Source organism: Carassius auratus, chromosome 2 (assembly GCF_003368295.1).
Source record: "Carassius auratus strain Wakin chromosome 2, ASM336829v1, whole genome shotgun sequence".
In the NCBI taxonomy this organism is placed as follows: Eukaryota; Metazoa; Chordata; class Actinopteri; order Cypriniformes; family Cyprinidae; genus Carassius; species Carassius auratus.
Genome location: NC_039244.1, coordinates 2201298 through 2220214, shown reverse-complemented (window position 1 = coordinate 2220214; position 18917 = coordinate 2201298). Strand labels below are relative to the sequence as shown.

The 18917-nt window shown below is 33.1% G+C and overlaps 1 protein-coding gene across 1 annotated transcript in view; it reads left to right on the top strand.

The window, feature by feature from the left end:
• Positions 1 to 18917, top strand: part of LOC113040090 (neurocan core protein-like) — a 55913-nt gene that overhangs the window by 2192 nt on the left and 34804 nt on the right. Inside the window, exon 2 of the mRNA XM_026198343.1 lies at positions 17039 to 17106. Within this exon, the coding sequence (XP_026054128.1) occupies positions 17040 to 17106 (67 nt within the window). The 5' untranslated portion in view covers position 17039. The remainder of the gene's footprint in view (positions 1 to 17038; positions 17107 to 18917) is intronic.

Sequence of the window (18917 nt, the reverse complement as noted above, 5' to 3'; positions counted from 1 at the left end):
ATGTGGTCAGCTTTTGTGTGTTAGTGACTGAATGATGCATTTTGAACCCCTCTTTCTTTGTCTCTCTTTCTCTAATGCATATTCAGATTCTAATTCAAGCACTTTTGTTAGCATGATTAAAATAGTATAAATATTAGGCCATTGTAGATAAAATATCTAAAATTGCAGTAATAATAAAGACAATGTTTTTTTTTCTCTTTTCCTGCAGCTGTCTGTCTCTTTGTCCTCAAGTCTGTTCAAAAACAGCTCAACACAATATTAGAGGCTCGTATTTACCAGTTTGACCACTTTATGACACTTTCTGTCATGCACACAGAAAATATATAAGCATTGAAAACAGTTATTGAGAGTCTTAACGGTCTACACAGTTTATATAAATATAGAGGTTATATAGATTTTGACCTTACGGCGTTATGACACTATTTCCATGGAATTAAATTCATTTTCCACAATGCAAAAAAAAAAAAAGAAAAAAGACAGAGAGATTAAATAATTACATTTTTAATAATTAAAATAATAATAATAGTAATGAAATATTTTTTATATTTTACAGTAATGAGAATTATAATTTTTAATTTTTTTTGTTTAATTATTAAATATTTAATTGTCTTGAAAATAATTAGAAAATCTGAAATGAATGGCATGAATAAAAAAGGCTTTATTTTCTTTACATAAAATATAATGTTAGATCTTGGGGTGAACTATGACTTTGCATGGATATGTAACCTAGATTTTTAATTTTCTGAAAATATCATAACTGTTCAGATTAAGCCATATTTCTAAAGTATTTTACATAAATCTGTCTGTTTTTACCCTGAAATGTCTCATTGTTCTGTATTGGTGTGTTCATGAGCACAGTGTCCCTTATAAGCCTAATTTTCAGCGTTTGTGTTCTGTGTGTGTGTGATGGCGTCTGTTTGCTTAGTGCTTAGTCTGTATTTGCCATTAAGTCCTTCATCTCCATGGATCAGCAGCTGATGAAATAATGTGGACATGATGTTTCTGTAACAAACACGCTGCTGCTCTGGGTTTAAACAATCTGCTGTACTGATTGATTTATACCACTGACCATCTGCATACTGACACTCTGCCAAAGAGCATAGACGAAGTTTAACTAAGCAAAAGAGTGCAAAGAATATTTTATGAAATTAGGGAATAAAACATTGTAGCTTGTAAGTTTTATTTGTGCAAACAGCACATTTATTGAAAAAGAAAGTAAAAATCACAGAAACAAACACTTGTAGCCTTGTGTGCACACACACGAGCGTCTCAAGAACACAGGACACACACATGCATAATTAATTGTGTCTGGATGTGTGTGAGTTCACAGAAGGGTTTCTGGCAGCCTGCCAGACACACGTCAACAGAAACACGGTTCTTCTAGAACCTTTCAACTTTATTCAGTGGTTATTTTGTTATGCATTCCCTCCTGAAGGGAGAATTCAACCAAAAAGTCAAATTCTGTCATTATTTACCCACCCTCATGTGCTTTCTTTAGCCATACGAGTTTCTTCTCTTTTGCAGAACACAAAAGGAGATATTTTAAAGAATGTTCACGCTGCTTTTTCCATGCAATAATAACAAAAGAGGACAAGTTCCAAAAACAAAACAGATAGTAAGTACCAATGCTGCTCATAGTTTAATATTAGATGTTTATATTTTGTTATTGGATTTAACCTGGCAACGTGCATCTTGATTAATAAATGCTATCTGAATAAGATTGAGAATGAGAGCAGTCAATAGTGGCTTAGATTTCTGTCGTATAGCTTCTAAAGTCTTGAAATATACTGTCTTAAATGTCTTAAGGATACTTTAATAGCTTCAAGGCTTTTTATTTTAACTGCAGTATAACAAATAAATAAGAAATGCTACACACAATGTATGAAGTAATAAAATGTATAAAACACTGTATATTTTTCACTGTGTAAATGAAACATATATTTCTTCTCATTACAAAGTGATTTAGTCAAAGCAGTGAGAGATGTTTTCTTTCTCAGCTGTTTGCTTTCACTTAAGGCCTAAATTACTGCGTTTATGAGGATGCACTTATACAATTTTGTGTATTTAACTGTTCAAGGCTTATATAGTGGCAAAAATAACATATATGAACACCGTCTTCACGCATTCACAGTCTCTCAGACGACAATATGCACATATAACGGAATTAATTCTCTTTCACTGTGTTTCAATGGCTTAAAATCCCTTGTTTTTAAACGTTAATGCTTAAAAACACTTGCAAATAGTATTTTTTTTTTTTTTACCATGTAGCACAGCAATGTCATGTGAACATGTAACTAGCATAGAGACAATAGTCCAAAATCTCTACGGGTCTACAGTACCTGTATATTACCCACCCCTAATTTGTTGGAAAGAGCAGCCTTTGTGCTTTGTGAAATAGGGCATTCGTTTTTAGAACAACATGAGTCTGAGTAAAGGATGACTTTATTTTTGCATAAACTAACTCTTAAAATTATGTTTCTTATGTGTTCAGGCTGTGAAACTCTTTTTGGAATAGTTTTCTACTTTTAAGAAGATGAAATCAGCCCCATACAGTATTTCCTTGTAGAGGATCGCTGAGCACACATGCTGAATCTCTGATAATGTTTGTCAAAGTTCATACTGGTTTAATTAGGTTGAACATCAGTTCATTAATACCTGCTGAATCACTGCTGTGGTGATGAACACAGTTACTACAAAGAGGATATAATAGCAACACTGTGGCAATCACTGACAACATACTTGCAACTGCATAGCAGTTCCTTAGCGACACACAACTACCCACAACACCCTAGCAACTGTATAGCAACACCCTGGCAACCAACCACTCATATCAAGTCAAGTCATCTTTATTTATATCTTTACATCTTTATAATAGCACTTTATACAATACAGTTTGTATCAAATCAACTTTATAGTGTCAAACGAAAAATAGTTACCGTATTTTTCAGACTATAAGTCGCACCTGAGTATAAGTCGCATCAGTCCAAAAATACGTCATGATGAGGAAAAAAACATATATAAGTCGCACCAGACTAAAAGTCACATTTATTTAGAACCAAGCACCAAGAGAAAACATTACTGTCTACAGCCACGAGAGGGCGCTCTGTGTCTTCAGTGTAGACTACAGGAGAACTGAGCAGCATAGAGCGCCCTCTGGCGGCTGGAGACGGTAATTTTTTCTCTTGGTTCATTTCACTCGGTTCATGTCAAATTAATTTTGATAAATAAGTCGCACCTGACTATAAGTCGCAGGACCAGCCAAACTATGAAAAAAAGTGTGACTTATAGTCCGGAAAATACGGTAATAGTGCAATACAACAATAGAAAACAGTGAGTCAGTAATGTCATCATCCACTTAAGCTCTCTTCCAATAGTGTATGTGCAATCAGTAAACAGTCCAAAACTAAGCAAGCCAAAGGCGACAGTGGGGTGGGGTGGGGGGGGCAGTTATTCTCTGGCCGGACAAAACCAGCATGGTGTGGTTTAATTCCAAGCAGCAACACAGGTCAGATTTTGCAGAGGACATGTCAGGTTCCCATGGTCTTGTCCCCAATGGCCATCTAGTTGATGAGGTCTTCACAGGGGATCTGTCTCTGGGACTCATCTAGTTGACATTGTCTTTGCTGACATTTGAGGCTGTGGAAGTCGTCTCTAGGTGCTGATCCACCATCTGGTCAGGATATGGACTGGATCTGGGTGGCTATGGTGACCTTGGAATAAGAATGAAACAGAATAAAATTAGCATAGATGTTATTGTTCTCATAGGTGTGGCAAGTACAATGGGTGTTATGGGCAGTGTTACCAGATCTGGTTGACCTATTAAATGAAGCCTAACAATTCTTTAACAGATTTGAATTATAGAAATGTGATGCGAATTGGTATGTATAATAGGCTGCAAAGAAATATAGAGATGAGGGTCATCAGCATAACAGTGTAAACTAATTTTCCTGATGATATTTCCCAAGGGTAACATGCTAAGTGTGAAAAGCAGCGTCCCTAGTACTGAGCCTTGTGGTACTCCATACTGTACTTGTAATAGATATGATACCTATTCATTCACTGCAATGAATTTATAATGGTCAGATAAGTAGGTTTTGAACCATGCCAATGCAATTCCACTAATGCCAGAAAAATTTTGTAGTATACTCAAAAGAATGTTGTCAAAAAATTGGGTTTGTCTCGGATGTTTGCCCAAAGACCATGAGCAGAAAACAAATGCACTAGTGTTTATCAGACAGCATTTGATGGCAGAATTTGGTCAGAGTTTGAAACACAGTTGAGCTGGTGGTCTAAAGCTCTAGAGGAGGCACATTTGAAAGCAGGAGACTTAAGCAAACGGCTCCATTTGCCTCACTTTAATCTCATTACTGTCTAGGAGAAACTGCTCAAACTGTACAGAGATCTCATTTGTGATTTTGCCTTCCTGTATGGGATTGTGAGTAATTGATGTTGCCCTGCTGGAGAGCGACTAGTTCAATAGAAGACATGAAAGTTTGAAGCCTTTGATATCAGACTGGCCCAGACTGAGTGTTTGTGTGTGCAGAATATACAGTAAATGAGGTTTGGGAATAGAAGTCTTTCCTAGGAACATTTGTCTTTTTCTTTGGTTGAACACCTTTATTGTTTGCTGCTTACAGTGCATATATACATTGCTGTGGGAATAAGGCTGTGAGTTTTGAACTAAATGTATCATGTAATAATTGGAAATGCTTTTTATAAGCAGCAAGAGCTATATTCACACATCATTTAAGTGCTAAATAAACCATGAGCATGGAAAAACTTACACCATAATTAAAAGACATAAAAAGTCATTGTGGTTTCTCCAAAAAATCGTATGTATTGATTTTATTGTTATTAATGTGTATTGTGCATGATTAAAAATAATAAATTATTAGAAAAGGAAATCTTTTAGCTTTGCACAGTGCACTTCAAACTAGTCTGAAACCGTTTAAAGCCTGGGCTAAGCAATTTCACCCTTGTAATTTTGAAAAAGCTTTACTATATATAATTGCATAAACTTTTATATGCATTTCATATTCATATGCATATGCAATTAATTTGATATTTTTGAATGCTCCTTTTGTATCTTCTATCTTTTAATGTGAATAAATAATTTTTAAAGCCAATTATTCTTTATTAACAACAAAAAAATAATATAGTCAAAAAACACTTATTTGTAGTAATAATAATATAAAAGAAATGTTTAAAATAGTTTTTGCCTTTAAAAATATATTTAATTTAATTTAATTTAATTTAATTTAATTTAATTTAATTTAATTTAATTTTATTTTATTTTATTTTATTTTATTTTATTTTATTTTATTTTAACTACATGTAAATGTGTTTCAGCAATGGACAGCTCCCGATTCACTCACTGCTGTCTCATTACTGAATATAATATCAGTTACTATTCCTGGGGTTTCTGTAATGCTTTTTGATCTTTCTAATAATCTTTCTATTTATATGAATAACATACAATATATTTACATTTCAGATCTTCATTACTATTATTTCTTTAGAGCTGAGATTGATGTTTAGTGGTGTTTGCTAAGTGAATCATCACAACATCTATTATTCAGACATGAATGATTCCTCAAATCATGTGTCTAGCTAGTAAGTTTTGCATGGGTGAAACTTGATATTGATCTAATCTAAGTACTTGATTTAGTCATATTATTAAATAAATTAGTTATTTTACGTATATTTTTGACTTGAACATTATATACATAGTTATGTCAGAATAACTCAATCATAAAAATGTAAATGTAATTTATTATTATTATTTTCGGATATAAAGAAATTAATTTCTGCAAAACTAGACCTCTGGGCAAATAGCAGTTAAGTATCATTGGAGGTCTTTTACTTGCATTGTTAATGACTTTCACTCATGAAAATCAAATTTAACAGGAAAAGAAACCTGCTATTATTCTCCTTCATATCTCTCTTTAATCTTCTGTCGCTCTGTTGGTCAGCAGGAGGCCTTTCCCAGTCCCCCCGGCCGTCTTACATAGACATGTTATGCACAGTTAAAGAGAGAGAGAGAGAGAGAGAGAGAGAGAGAGAGAGAGAGAGAGAGAAACATACAAACAAAGGAAGGCTCTCTGTTTCTTTGTGTTTATCATCCAATCTCCTTGCATGAAAAACATCTGTCAACAGCACATTGACACAATCCTTGTATAAAGTAATTGTAATGCTAGTTATTCTTTAAGTGTAACAATGATAATCAATAATATTGTCCAACAAGGCTAAAAAAAAAAAAAAAAAATATATATATATATATATATATATATATATATATATATATATATATATATATATATATAATTATAAGTTTATTTGTAATAAAGCTTACTGTTGTTTTCCCCTTTAAAATCCTATTTTGTATGTGTATGTGTATGTATATATATATATATATATATATATATATATATATATATATATATATATATATATATATATACACATAGATGACTTTCAACAGCACACTGATGCTTTTTACAATGTTTATATAATTAGTCTTTCTTGTTTTGTTGTCTTTACTTTGCAATATTTAATGCCAGTTGTTGATTAAATAAAAGATATATATATATATATATATATATATATATATATATATATATATATATATATATATATATATATATATATAATTGATAATATTGTCAAATAACACTTATATATTTTATAAATACAAAATATATTTTATAATAATATTTAATAATAATTACATAAATAGTTTTGCTAATTAAACTGTTTTCCCATTAAAACCATATTTTGTACATTTATTTAAAATACGTATAATTTTTTAGTGTCAGCCCAGTTATTCTTTATTTAAAATAAAAAATTCTAATAATTGATTGTACTGAATTCACACATTTTAAATGTTAAAAACATTTGTGATGATTAACCTTACAGTTGTTTTCCTTTTAAAACCCTATTTTGTACATTTATTTAAAATGTGTATCATTTATTCTTTACTTAAAATTTAAAAAAATCTAATAATTGATAATTGTGAAATCAAAAATAATAATAATCACTTATTTCTAATAATAATAGTATTTAATAATTAAAAAATAATGTAATTAAAATTTCAGCAGCTGTTATTCTGACATTATAAAACCCTATTTTGTACTTTTATAAAAAAATTATATATTTTTCGATCTTTATGATATGGAATTAACTGATTACATGCTTAATTTTTCAGCAGACCTTAAAAAGCTTCAGCAGAAATGTGTTAAACTGTGAGTCTCACCACCATTGAGTGTGAACACGTGTCCATATGCAAAAGACAATGCGTGTTTTTTTTTCCCTCCATGTTTAGTTTGAGTCTCCCCGTATTCCGGTGTAACCATGGCAACCACACAGCTGGTTAACACTCGCATTGCCAGCAGGTTGACAGTCACCTGAGACCGCTGGCTATATTCATATGCTTCATATAGACAGCTATATTTGTCAGTTATCAGTGTGGATGATGATGATTAGCACGCAGCAGTCTATCATACTATCAGTCTGTCTGTCTGTCTGTGGATTAACCAGCTGACAAGCCTCATTATTTCGTGTCTCTCCTCCTTTAGAGATGATTCTTGTTAAAGTACTACAGTAATTGACCATGAAGCGCTTATGACCACTGGTGAGACTGTGATCTGTTTGTTTCTCAGTAAAGATGCCTGACACAGTTCTCTGTGTTGAATTGGCACCAGCTGTTGTGTTGAATTTCATATTAGGCTGTATTTTTTTAAAATATTGGATTCGTATACGTTTTATTTTATGTTTACTTAAATTAAGTCTATTATTATTATTTTACAAATTGCTTTGTTCTTGGGTCTATACGTTTTTTTTGTTTAATATTGTAAAGCATTGTGCTTCATTCATGAGAAGCAAGCAAAACAATACAAAAATAACAATTAAAATAATTCAAATAATCAAAAATGTTGTCAAATAACATTTATTTTAAACAATAATTTTTAATAATAATTATAAAAATGATTTTAAATAACCTTACAATTGTTTTTGCTATTAAAATATATTTTTTGATGAATTTTTTGTACTATTTTTGTTTTTAATTACACTGAAAACATTTTTGTAATTTAAATTATCATTATTTGATATTAATATATCAGCCTGAATAAAAAACATCTGTCAACAGCATATTGACAGTTTATATACATATCTGCTTGCTCTCCTTTAGATGTCTTTGCTGTCTACAGAAGATATATCAGAGAGATGTGTGGTTTGTCTTTGCTGTGGGTGGTTTTGACTCCCACAGACTTCCTTGGATGTAAAATGTCAGCGCTGCTCCAGAACCGGATTAGATTTAAACTGGATTGAATATAAGAGTCGCTTCATTCTGATGTATGTGTATTTTCGAGTTATGTTACTAATCTGACTTCTCTGCTGAGCTGTGGAGCTACCAAAACCCACTATAAGTTTCTCAGCATGCTTGTGAGTCAGCACGCTTTCAATGACAGCTCTGTAAAAATTTAACATACCAACTTTTAATACGCCAAACTTTTTAAAGCTGTCTTAAGAAAAAAAAACTGATGGGATTTTTAAATAATGCCTCTTAGGTTGTCACCCACTTTAATGTTGCAGAGATCATAGTCCCAAGAAACTTAAAACGTTGAACATTTTCAATGTCCGGACCATTAATAGTCAATGGCAGAACAGCATTTGTCCTCCGTCTGAAATCAAACACCATTTCCTTTGTTTTAAGGACATTCAACTTCTACTTAAGAGTACAAGTCCAAACAGTGTAGAAACCTCCTTTCTATTTGTCATTATTATTGCACTGATTTACAATGTGAAACACTATCATTAGTGTATACAGAAAACAATAGTGGTGACAGTACAGATCCTTGTGGGGCCCCAACACTGATTGTCTTGGGACTTGAAAATATACTGTTAATTTGAACTACTTGTGTTCTGTTCTGCAAAAAAAAACCAAATCCAAAAAGCAAGGTAGTGTTTAATCCACAATTGCTTTCATTTAATCATTTAAGTTTAACTGGAATAATAAAATGCTGATTTATAGTCTACAAAAAGGACTCTGACAGAAGTATTGGGTGCTTCAAGGTGTTGGAAAATTTTATGGATACACAGAGCCACAGCATCGTCAACCAACATATTAGCCTTATAGGAGATAGATTTTAGGAATTAGATGCACCAATCGCTCAAATATTTTCAGAGCAACTGGTCTGTAATCATCTAAGCAACCAATATTAAACTTTTTTGGCACTGGAATGAGAATAGCTGCTTTAAAACATGCTGGAACTCTACATACTCTTAACAGTTTCTTGGAAACTTTGATGCCTTTTATTTTTTAGGAATCTTTGATGAATAGAAAGTTCAAAAGAACAGCATTTATTTGAAACAGAAATCTTTTGTAACATTCTAAATGACTTCGCTGTTACTTTTGATCTATTTAATGCATCCTTGCTGAATAAAAGTACTAACTATTTAAAAAGAAAGTCACTGACCACAAACCTTTGAATAGTATTGTATAAGTTTTTTTAAAACGGCTCTTTATAATATTTAATACAGGGCCAGTGATTTTGGCCTAGGAAAATTTAGTTTTCCTCTGCAGAGTTTGATGGCATTTTGAGCTCTGAAGTATCCTGAGGGGTGTGTGCTTCGAGGCTGTTTGTTGTTTTAATGTCTCAGCCCTCTTTGAGTCTGAAGAGGCATTGGAGTGGAGTGAAATGCTCATTAATGCTCATTATCTCTCATTATTTTCTCTCAGATGTGTTGATGAGCTACACGAGTCCTTTAGAGTTATACAAAGAGGCAGAAAAACAAACTCTCTGACTCATCAGTGAAACTGCTCACATTGAGACTTCAGAGAGATCCTAGTGAGCCGCTTTCCTGCATTCTGTCTGTAGAGGAGAGGAACCTCATGAAACGACCTGCATATGTTGCCATGCTGAGGATGCAGTAATCAAATTTGCATGAAAATACACTGCTTAGCAACATGCAATATTTGTGTTTATGGTGTATTTTTATGCATATTTGCATGTCACTTAGCAACATGCATTAATTGTGTTTATGGTGTATTTTTATGCATATTTGCATGTTACTTTATATTGCAATAATTGTGTTGACTAAGGATGCTGTAATCTAATTTGCTTAAAAATACACTGTAAGCCCAAATATTGGGTAAAATTATGCACTTTTGATTGAACCAGTTATATTACTTTATATTATATTACCAGTTATTAGTTTATTAGTTTGCTAGTAAATTATATTGTAATTTTTATATTTTCTTTTAATCATAGTTTCAGTTTAAGGTTTATTATTTTGTTTATGTGCTTGTGATTTTTATTAGTTTTGTGTTATGTTTTTATTCAACTTTATTTTAGTTTTAGTAATTTTAGATCATTAATATTATTTATACTATTAAAGTATTTATTAATGTTTTGAATTATTGAAATCTTTTGATTTTACTTTTAGTTGTAACAATTTTGTTACAGGCTATCTATATATCTTATTTAATTTAAACTTTGCAATTATTATTATTTAAAAAAAACATATTATAGTAAACTAAAATTAAAACAATAAAACAAGTTTTTGTTACTTGAAATAAAAAACAATGAAAAAAAACAATAAAAATGACAAAAACAGAAAGATTACTATAACTTGAACTGAAATGAAAATGTAAAATGCAACAATAAGCTATACTAGTTTTGTTAACATTTGTAGAACTGGATTGAAATGTAGATAATTAAGAATGTCTTAACTGTGAATCAGCAAGCAGGTAAAAAAAAATAAACAAATAGATACATAAATGAAAAACATCTAATTGAAGCAATAGTTTCAGAAGAAATGTTTTACAGAGTCGTTTCATTCGGTTTGAAGTTTAGATTTCAGCCCACAGACTGGTTTCTCTTCATGACTTTCTGTGTTTTAAACCTGCTGATTTCCCAGAAGCTGGAGTCCCCAGATTCACTCATTCCCTCAGACAAACCGGCACTGAGCGCAGACTCACACAAACCAATCAAACACCGACGGCATGAAGCAGCGGCGACACAGAGCGAGCGATCCAGCGGCTGCCAATTACTGCATCCACAGCGTCCAGCATCAGTGTCAGCCGCGTCTCGCTTTGATGAAGTCACACGGGGAGCGAGCCCCTGGCACTGCGTTTGAGCAGCCTGGAAAACACAGACGCTGATTTAATCAGAAAATGCCAAGTGGAATTAAGAGCCGCTGAATTAATCACCGACATTAGACATGCAAAGCATCTTTGGGCTTTTTCTTGGCTTGACAATGAGAGTTTAACTAGTCTGAGCACACAGATTGGCTGCTTTCAGAAACTGTCAGTCATGTCTGACTTCAAACCAACTCAGTGCCTTTAACTTTAACTCAAAAAATAAGATCATGAACCACTATGGGGATAGTTAAGCATAGCTCCTGAAGTTTGGTAGACTCTGTAGTTTAAGAACCATCCACCACTAATCATAGTTGGTTTATCTGAGATGCGTGATTCCACATTTATTATCTAGTGGGGAAGAAAGTCAAATAACAGTTTCTGCGGACTGTCCCAGAATCATTCACTGATTCATTTGTTGTGTAATAAGACAAAAACTGCTAAGTTACATTACAAAAGTTACATTAGCATCCAAACGTTGTGGCTAATCTTTCAAAAACCTTATTTAGCCCAAGTCTCTTCTTGCCAAGACTGCACTTATTTGGTCAGTAATACAGTACAGACTGTGAAATATTATTACAATTTAAAATAAGTGCTTTCTATGTGAATATATTGTAAAATTTAAGCTGCTCAAAATGCATTCTTGATAAAAAAAAATAATAATCTTACTGACCCAAAGTTTTGAACTTGAATAGAAATTAGTTTTTCTAGTTGTATTTCATGTGAATGTGTGATAAAATGTTTTAAGATAAATATTAAATATTATATTAAATATTTGTGTTGAAACTTTTTCCTAGATGTGCATTTTTTTCTTTCTTTTTTTTACTAATTTTTTTTTATAGTTTTGAGTAAAACAAGCATTATTGGAGTGTGTTTTAAAATAAAATACTATTTCAGTCTTTCTGCTTCAAAATTGCTTGTATAATTCAGTGTGTTACTTGTCGATTCTTTGTAATTATTAAAAAATGTATACAATTTCTGAATGGAAATCGTTTTCATTTCTTAAGTTTTTAAATGCTTTCTATTTATCATTATTTTCTATTTATGTGCATGACTTTCGTATAATTTTTCAGTCTTTTAGATCAAGAAGACAGAATATTAATACTAAAAGCTAAAGCACAGTCATTATTTTATTGTTTTCCCGTTTGTGTCAGGAAATATCTCTTCAAAATTGATTTTCTTCACTCTGTATCATTTGTAAACTTGCTTCCCCTTCTTCTGTTTAAGATGCAGATAAAGACACCTCAAAAACAAAACAAAAAACGCTCTTTGTGTTCATACTCGCATAATATGACATTTCAGACAGTTTATCTCAGTCTGTCTGACATATAACTTGTTTTGCAAGCTGTCAATCAGACATCTGTCTCCTTTTCTTCTTGTTTTATTATTTAGATGTTGTGCTTTATAGCTTATATCGAATCTTTCACTTAAACTCCCATAGTAGAAATAAAAATAGAAACAAATGAGTCATTAGTTGTTATCCAGTAAGAGATAAGAGCTATAAAGTGAATGCAGAGAGCAAAGCTGTATTTGTTTGATGAAAATACAGTAAAAACTGTAATTTTTGCATCTTATTTTGACCAAAAACTGTCCATTTAGTCCAAGAATCCGGTGATTAGTTCTTCGCTTGTTGTTTACAGGCGAGCTGATAAGAAAAGCTGTGTGCTTGTTGTTTTACTGCAGTATGCATCAAACAGCCGTAGGCTACGAGACGGCTTTGAAACGTCCCATAAACACACCGTCCTTCTAGCGTTTGCTTATCATAAATGCTGCAGTTCCAGTAATGAGGTTTGTTAAAGTCCCACTCTTGAATCGGCCTCAGCTGTGTCTCTAATTACCGCTGTAAATAGCACAGCTAACTGATGCGAGTTAAATCACCTCTGACAAAAGCGCTGCCGAATCCTTCAGGAATTGAAATGCTAAACGCCTGGAGTTTCAGCGAGTTTGCGTTTACAGTAGAGAGAATAGCTGCTCGCTCGCTCAGAAACTCATCTGACATTTCAATGCTGGACTCGAGTTGGTGCACGACCTTCCCATGCCCCTAAATAAGTCTTCCGTCCCTTTTATTTGCATATTTCTCTCTCTCTCTCTCTCTGGCTGTCTCCTGTGTTTTTTGGCTCTTAAATGCTGGCGTCTCTCCTCCTCTCTCCATGTTTCCCTGTGGAGCTGCTGTTGGCAGAGTGTTTGTGAGCTGTAAGCTGAGTGTAGTGATGCTGGTGCCAGTCGAGAGAGATCAAGGAGCGAGTCCTCGCCACATGCATAATGGATAGAGGGCGTGACATCACTCCACATGTCCTGCTGATTGACACCAGGTTCACACCCTCCTGATCTCTCAGCCTCTCTTGAACTGGCTGAGGCCTCCTTATGCTCATTCTCATTACAGCTCCATGAAGTTAAGTGAGCCAGAGAGCTTTTCTTAGCTGATTGATTGCTTAGGAGTTTTCGGTGCTTGTTAGGATGTTGCTAAATGGGTACTGGGTGTACTAAGTGGTTGCTAGGGTGTTGCTAGGTGGTTATGGTGTTTTGGGTGATTGTTAGGTTGTTTCCAAGCAGTAACTAGGTGATTCTAGGGGCTACTAGGGTGGTTATGATGTATTGGGGGTCGTTAGGGTGTTGTTAAATGGATATTATGGAATTTTGGGGGTTGCTAGGGTGTTGCTAGGTGGTTATTGTGTTCTGAATGGTTGCTAAGGTGTTGCTAAATGGGTACTAGGGAATTCTGGGGGTTATTAGGATATTGGTATGTGGTTATGATGTACTGGGTGGTCGTTAGAGTGTTGTTAAATTGGTACTATGGAATTTTGGGGGTTGCTAGGGTGTCGCTAGGTGGTTATTGTGTTCTGAATGGTTGCTAAGGTGTTGCTAAATGGGTACTAGGGAATTCTGGGGGTTGTTAGGGTATTTTTATGTGGTTATGATGTACTGGGTGGTCGTTAGAGTGTTGTTAAATGGGTACTATGGACTTTTTGGGGTTGCTAGGGTGTTGCTAGGTGGTTATGGTGTTTTGGGTGATCGTTAGGGTTTTGCTAAGCAGTAACTAGGGGATTTCTAGGGGCTACTAGGGGATTTTTAAGTAGTTATGGTGTTCTAGGTGGTTGTTAGCGTGTTGTTAAATGCATATTAGGGAAATCTGGGGGTTGCTAAGGTATTGCTAAGTGGTTATGGAGTTCTGAATAGTTTCTAAGGTGTTGCTAAATGGGAATACTAGGGAATTCAGGAGGTTACTAGGGTATTGGAATGTGGTTATGATGTATTGGGTGGCCGCTAGAGTGTTGATAATCAATCACTTGGGGATTCTGGAGGTTACTAGGGTATTTCTACATGGTTGAAGTGTTTTGGGTGGTTGTTAGGGTGTTCCTAAGCAGTAACTAGGGTTGCTAAATGGGTACTAGGGATTTCTGAGGGTTATTAGGGTATTGCTATGTGGTTATTGTGTTTTGAATGGTTGCTACGGTGTTGCTAAATGGGTACTAGGGGATTCTGGGGTTACTAGGGTATTGCTGCATGGTTATGGTGTTTTGAGTAGTTGTTAGGGTGTTGATAATCAATCACTTGGGGATTCTGGGGGTTACTAGGGTATTTCTACATGGTTGAAGTGTTTTGGGTGGTTGTTAGGGTGTTCCTAAGCAATAACTAGGGTTGCTAAATGGGTACTAGGGAATTCTGAGGGTTATTAGGGTATTGCTTCTTGGTTATGGTGTTTTGAGTGGTTGTTAGGGTGTTGCTAAGCAGTTACAAGGGTGTTCTGGGAGTTACTAAGGTGTTGCTAGATTGTTGTTGGGGGGTTCTTGGTGGACACTAGGGCATTGTTAGTTGGTTATTGTGTTTTGGGTGGCTGCTAGAGTGTTGCTAATCAATTACTTCTGGATTCTGGGGGTTACTATGGTATTTCTAATTGATAATGATTCTTTGTGGTCGCTAGGGTGTTCGTAAGCAGTTAGAAGGAGGTTCTGGGGGTTACTAAGGTATTGCTAAGTTGTTGGGGTTCTGGATTGTCTCTAGGGTGTTGATTAACAGTTACTAAAGGCTCTAGGTAGTCATTAGGATGTTGCTAAAAGGGAACTAGGGGGTCGCTAGGGGGTTTGGGTGGTTACTAGGGTATTGCTAGGTGGTTATGGTGTTCTGGGACATAGATAGATAGTTGCTAATTGGTTACTAGGGGTTCTAGCTACTAGGGTGTTGCTAAGTAACTAGGGGGTTCTGATTGGCTACTAGGGCTTTGCTAGGTGGTGGCTGAGGGTTCTGGGTTGTTGCTAGGGTGTTGCTAAGTGGTTGTTATGGGGCTCTAGGTGGTATCTAGGGTGGTCGTGTTTGCCAGTGCATTGCTGGGTGGTTTTTAGGGTGTAGCTAAGCAGTCACTAGGGTTTTGCAGTCAGCGCTTTGGTTATTAAGAGGTTGTAGGTCATTAGGGCATTGCTGTGTGGTTGATAGGGTGTTATAGTTCATTGCGAGGGGGTGATAGGAACATGAAAACTGGCTACTTGAATCATCATTAGGGTGTTTCTAGTTTGTTATGGGTGGTGCTAAGTGATTGCTACCATGTTCTGTGCTGGTACCAGGCTGTAGCTGATGTGTGCTGCTGCGTGGGCAAGTGTTAATGTGTGTTTCATTACACTTAAAAGAATAGAATATAGAGAGCAATTTTCCGGAAGCCAGACATTTCCTATCTGAGCCGGATTAGAGAAGGCGTGAAGGATACTGAAAGACAGACCACCCACAGAGAGACGTACAGCGAGGGGAAGTTCAGTCAAACTGTGGGAGAGAGGCCTGATTACTATTCTGAGAGTGTTGTTGATGGTGTATCTGACGGGTGGCTAGTGTTGGATTACAAAAGAAAAAAAATCTTCCTTACCAGCGTCCTGCCACTGCATTAATATTCATATTCTCCTTTGTTTCCTTTATAAAGGACACACAGTCCACCTAATAAAGCTCTTTCATTTTCCATCTGCACTGTTTTTTTTATCAGCTCAGTTCTAGGGCTCTATTAAATTATAAATGTTTCCTTTTTTTATTTTTTCATTTAAATTTTTCTGGATTGTGTATTTTTTTTACTTATTTTTAATGGTTAAATTAAATTCTATTAATGAAAAAGCATGTTTAATCAATTGAAATCATGAAATGTATACAGCTTAACAGCAATTTATTACAAGTTTAATAAAAATTTAATTCTATGGCCCTATTAAATACATAGTTATTTTTCTCAAAATCGTTTTATTTTAACCACTTTTTTTTTTTTTCTGGATTCCATTTAAATTTTTTTATTAAATTGTAATAATCAAAAGCATGTCTAAATAACTGAAATCATAAAACATATATATATTTAATTTTATTATTATTATTTTTTTTACAATAATAGGGTCATATAAAATTATTTTTTTATTTTTTTAAACCAGAAATTCTGTGTATTTAGATTGTTCTGGTAATCAAATATAGGCATAAAATATTAATTAAGTTTATCTTTTAATCAAATGAATGTTAAATAAAGCCATTAATATTTTTGTCAAACAAAGTGCCTTAAAAGTTCCTTTTTAAAAATAAAGTTTTAATATTATTATTAATTATAGGCTAGTAGTATTTCATCAAGACATAGGTTCTACTGTACAATAGACGTTTCTGGAAATCAAAGAGCCCTACATTAAGTACATTTAACATATTGCTCCAGATCAACTTTAAAATCCAAACTAACTTTGTTAATACACGTTCTTGGTCTAAAACCCAAGACATAACCTCAGTAGTCTATATGCAAGACATGGGAGGTCGTCTAATACTGCACTCTCTTAGTACACACTCAAAAGTGTTTACCTTCTCATTGTCAGTGAAGTACATGGTTAGTATAGTAATAGGAATTGAAACACAGCCAGTATTGTTTTTTGATTATTCTCATTGCTCTCTACACAGGATGGTGTGTGTCTGCGCTTCCGGGCTGAGGGTTCTTGCGGTTCTGCTTGTGTTCTCCACAGAATGCGGTGAGTTCTCTTTCTCTCTTAACAGCATTTGAACCAAAATGTAAGCTCATGCATCTGGGTGCGCTCACACAGTTCAGTGACGGCTGGAAAGAGCAGTGTCACGTGCTTCTGCTGTAATTATGACAGACCTGTACATTATTTCATCTGAACACAAGAGAAAATAGTAATTTGTTCATTCTTAGAGATTACATTTTACACCTGAGATTAAGATTTAAGTAATGTTTGGACGTTTAGTTGCAATCAGTCATATTTTAGATCTGTTTAGTCGTACTGTATGATAATGGTTCAACTCTAAATTAAAGTCACAATTATTAGTCATTTGAGAACATTTATTTTTACTTTACAACTAAATTATTGCACTTTCATGTAAGAACAAATCAACAGAACACCAATGCAGATGCCTTGTTTATTTGACCTTGTTTATTTCCTGTTTTTATTTTTATTATAAATTAATAAAAAACAAGAAGATATCTCAAAAGCTAAAACTGGTAAAATTCCTCCTATTAATTCTTAATATTTATAATATGAATTAAGTTCATGTGTTATGTTTATTAAAACAGTAATTGTAATTTAGAAAAAAAAATCTGTCCTATTTTGTCTTTTTTGTAGGTCAAAAGGTCTTTTGAAAAAACATTGCGTGTTGATATAGTTGCAATAATTGTTAAATTACATTTTTTATTGTCTTATCATGGAATAAAAAGGTAGTTGACAAACGTTTTTAAACATTATCATTAACTTAAACTATCATGACTTTAATAAAATAAATGTTAATTGAAATAAAATGAAATAGAAATGCTTAAACATATATATATATATATATATATATATATATATATATATATATATATATATATATATATATATATAAATTTCAGTTAATTTCCAAAGTATAATTTCTAACCTCCTTTAGTTATACTGCTTAAAATATTTTTTTTTTCATTTTTAGTTGTAATTATTTTAGCTGTTTAACTGATATATATATTTATTTATTTTATTTTTTTAAGAAAAGGCAAACATTAAAAATTTTAAAAATTAAATAAATAAATAAATAAAACAAATTCAAAATATTAATAAATTTAATTAAACATATAGGCATAATAGTATTAAATTATACTAAAATAATGGTAAATTGTATGGATACAATGACAATTTTGACAATTTCTTGATCCTGTAATTTTATTATATTTTTCAAAAAGATATATATTTTTAAATATCCATGCATCAATCCAATAAATAACAATAATAATCCATCCAATTATACATTTTTTTATCTTTGTTTTTCTATTTAGCTTTTATTTATATCTCAGTTTTAGTTTTTAGAAAGTTCTGAAATCAAATATTCTTAGGAAAGAAGTTAAGAAATTTCTTACGATTACTTCCAAGTTTGTAAAAAATGTTAAGTTCTCAAAATCCTTAAGACGATTTATCTTTTATCTGATTGGATGATTTTTCTGATCAAGTCGATGAAAAACACCTCAAGGTTCTGAAATGATACAATTTAAAGCAAGGTTTTGCATGAGTTGGTATTGAATGCAGAATGTCAATTCTATTTAAAACATCATGTTTGTGCTTAAGACTTTCTTCTGTGACATTTTGAAGGAAACACAACCCCATTGATTTTCTTTGCATTAACAAAAAAACCTTTCTTTTTAAAATGTTGTTAAAACTTTACATTATAGGGTCAGATTAGTTAATTTGTTAATGCATTACACTATTTTATTTAAAGATACAGTATTAAAACACATGCAGGACAATAAATGTATATTTATTTAACATTATTTACTAAATTAGAAATCATTTGAAAAATGAAT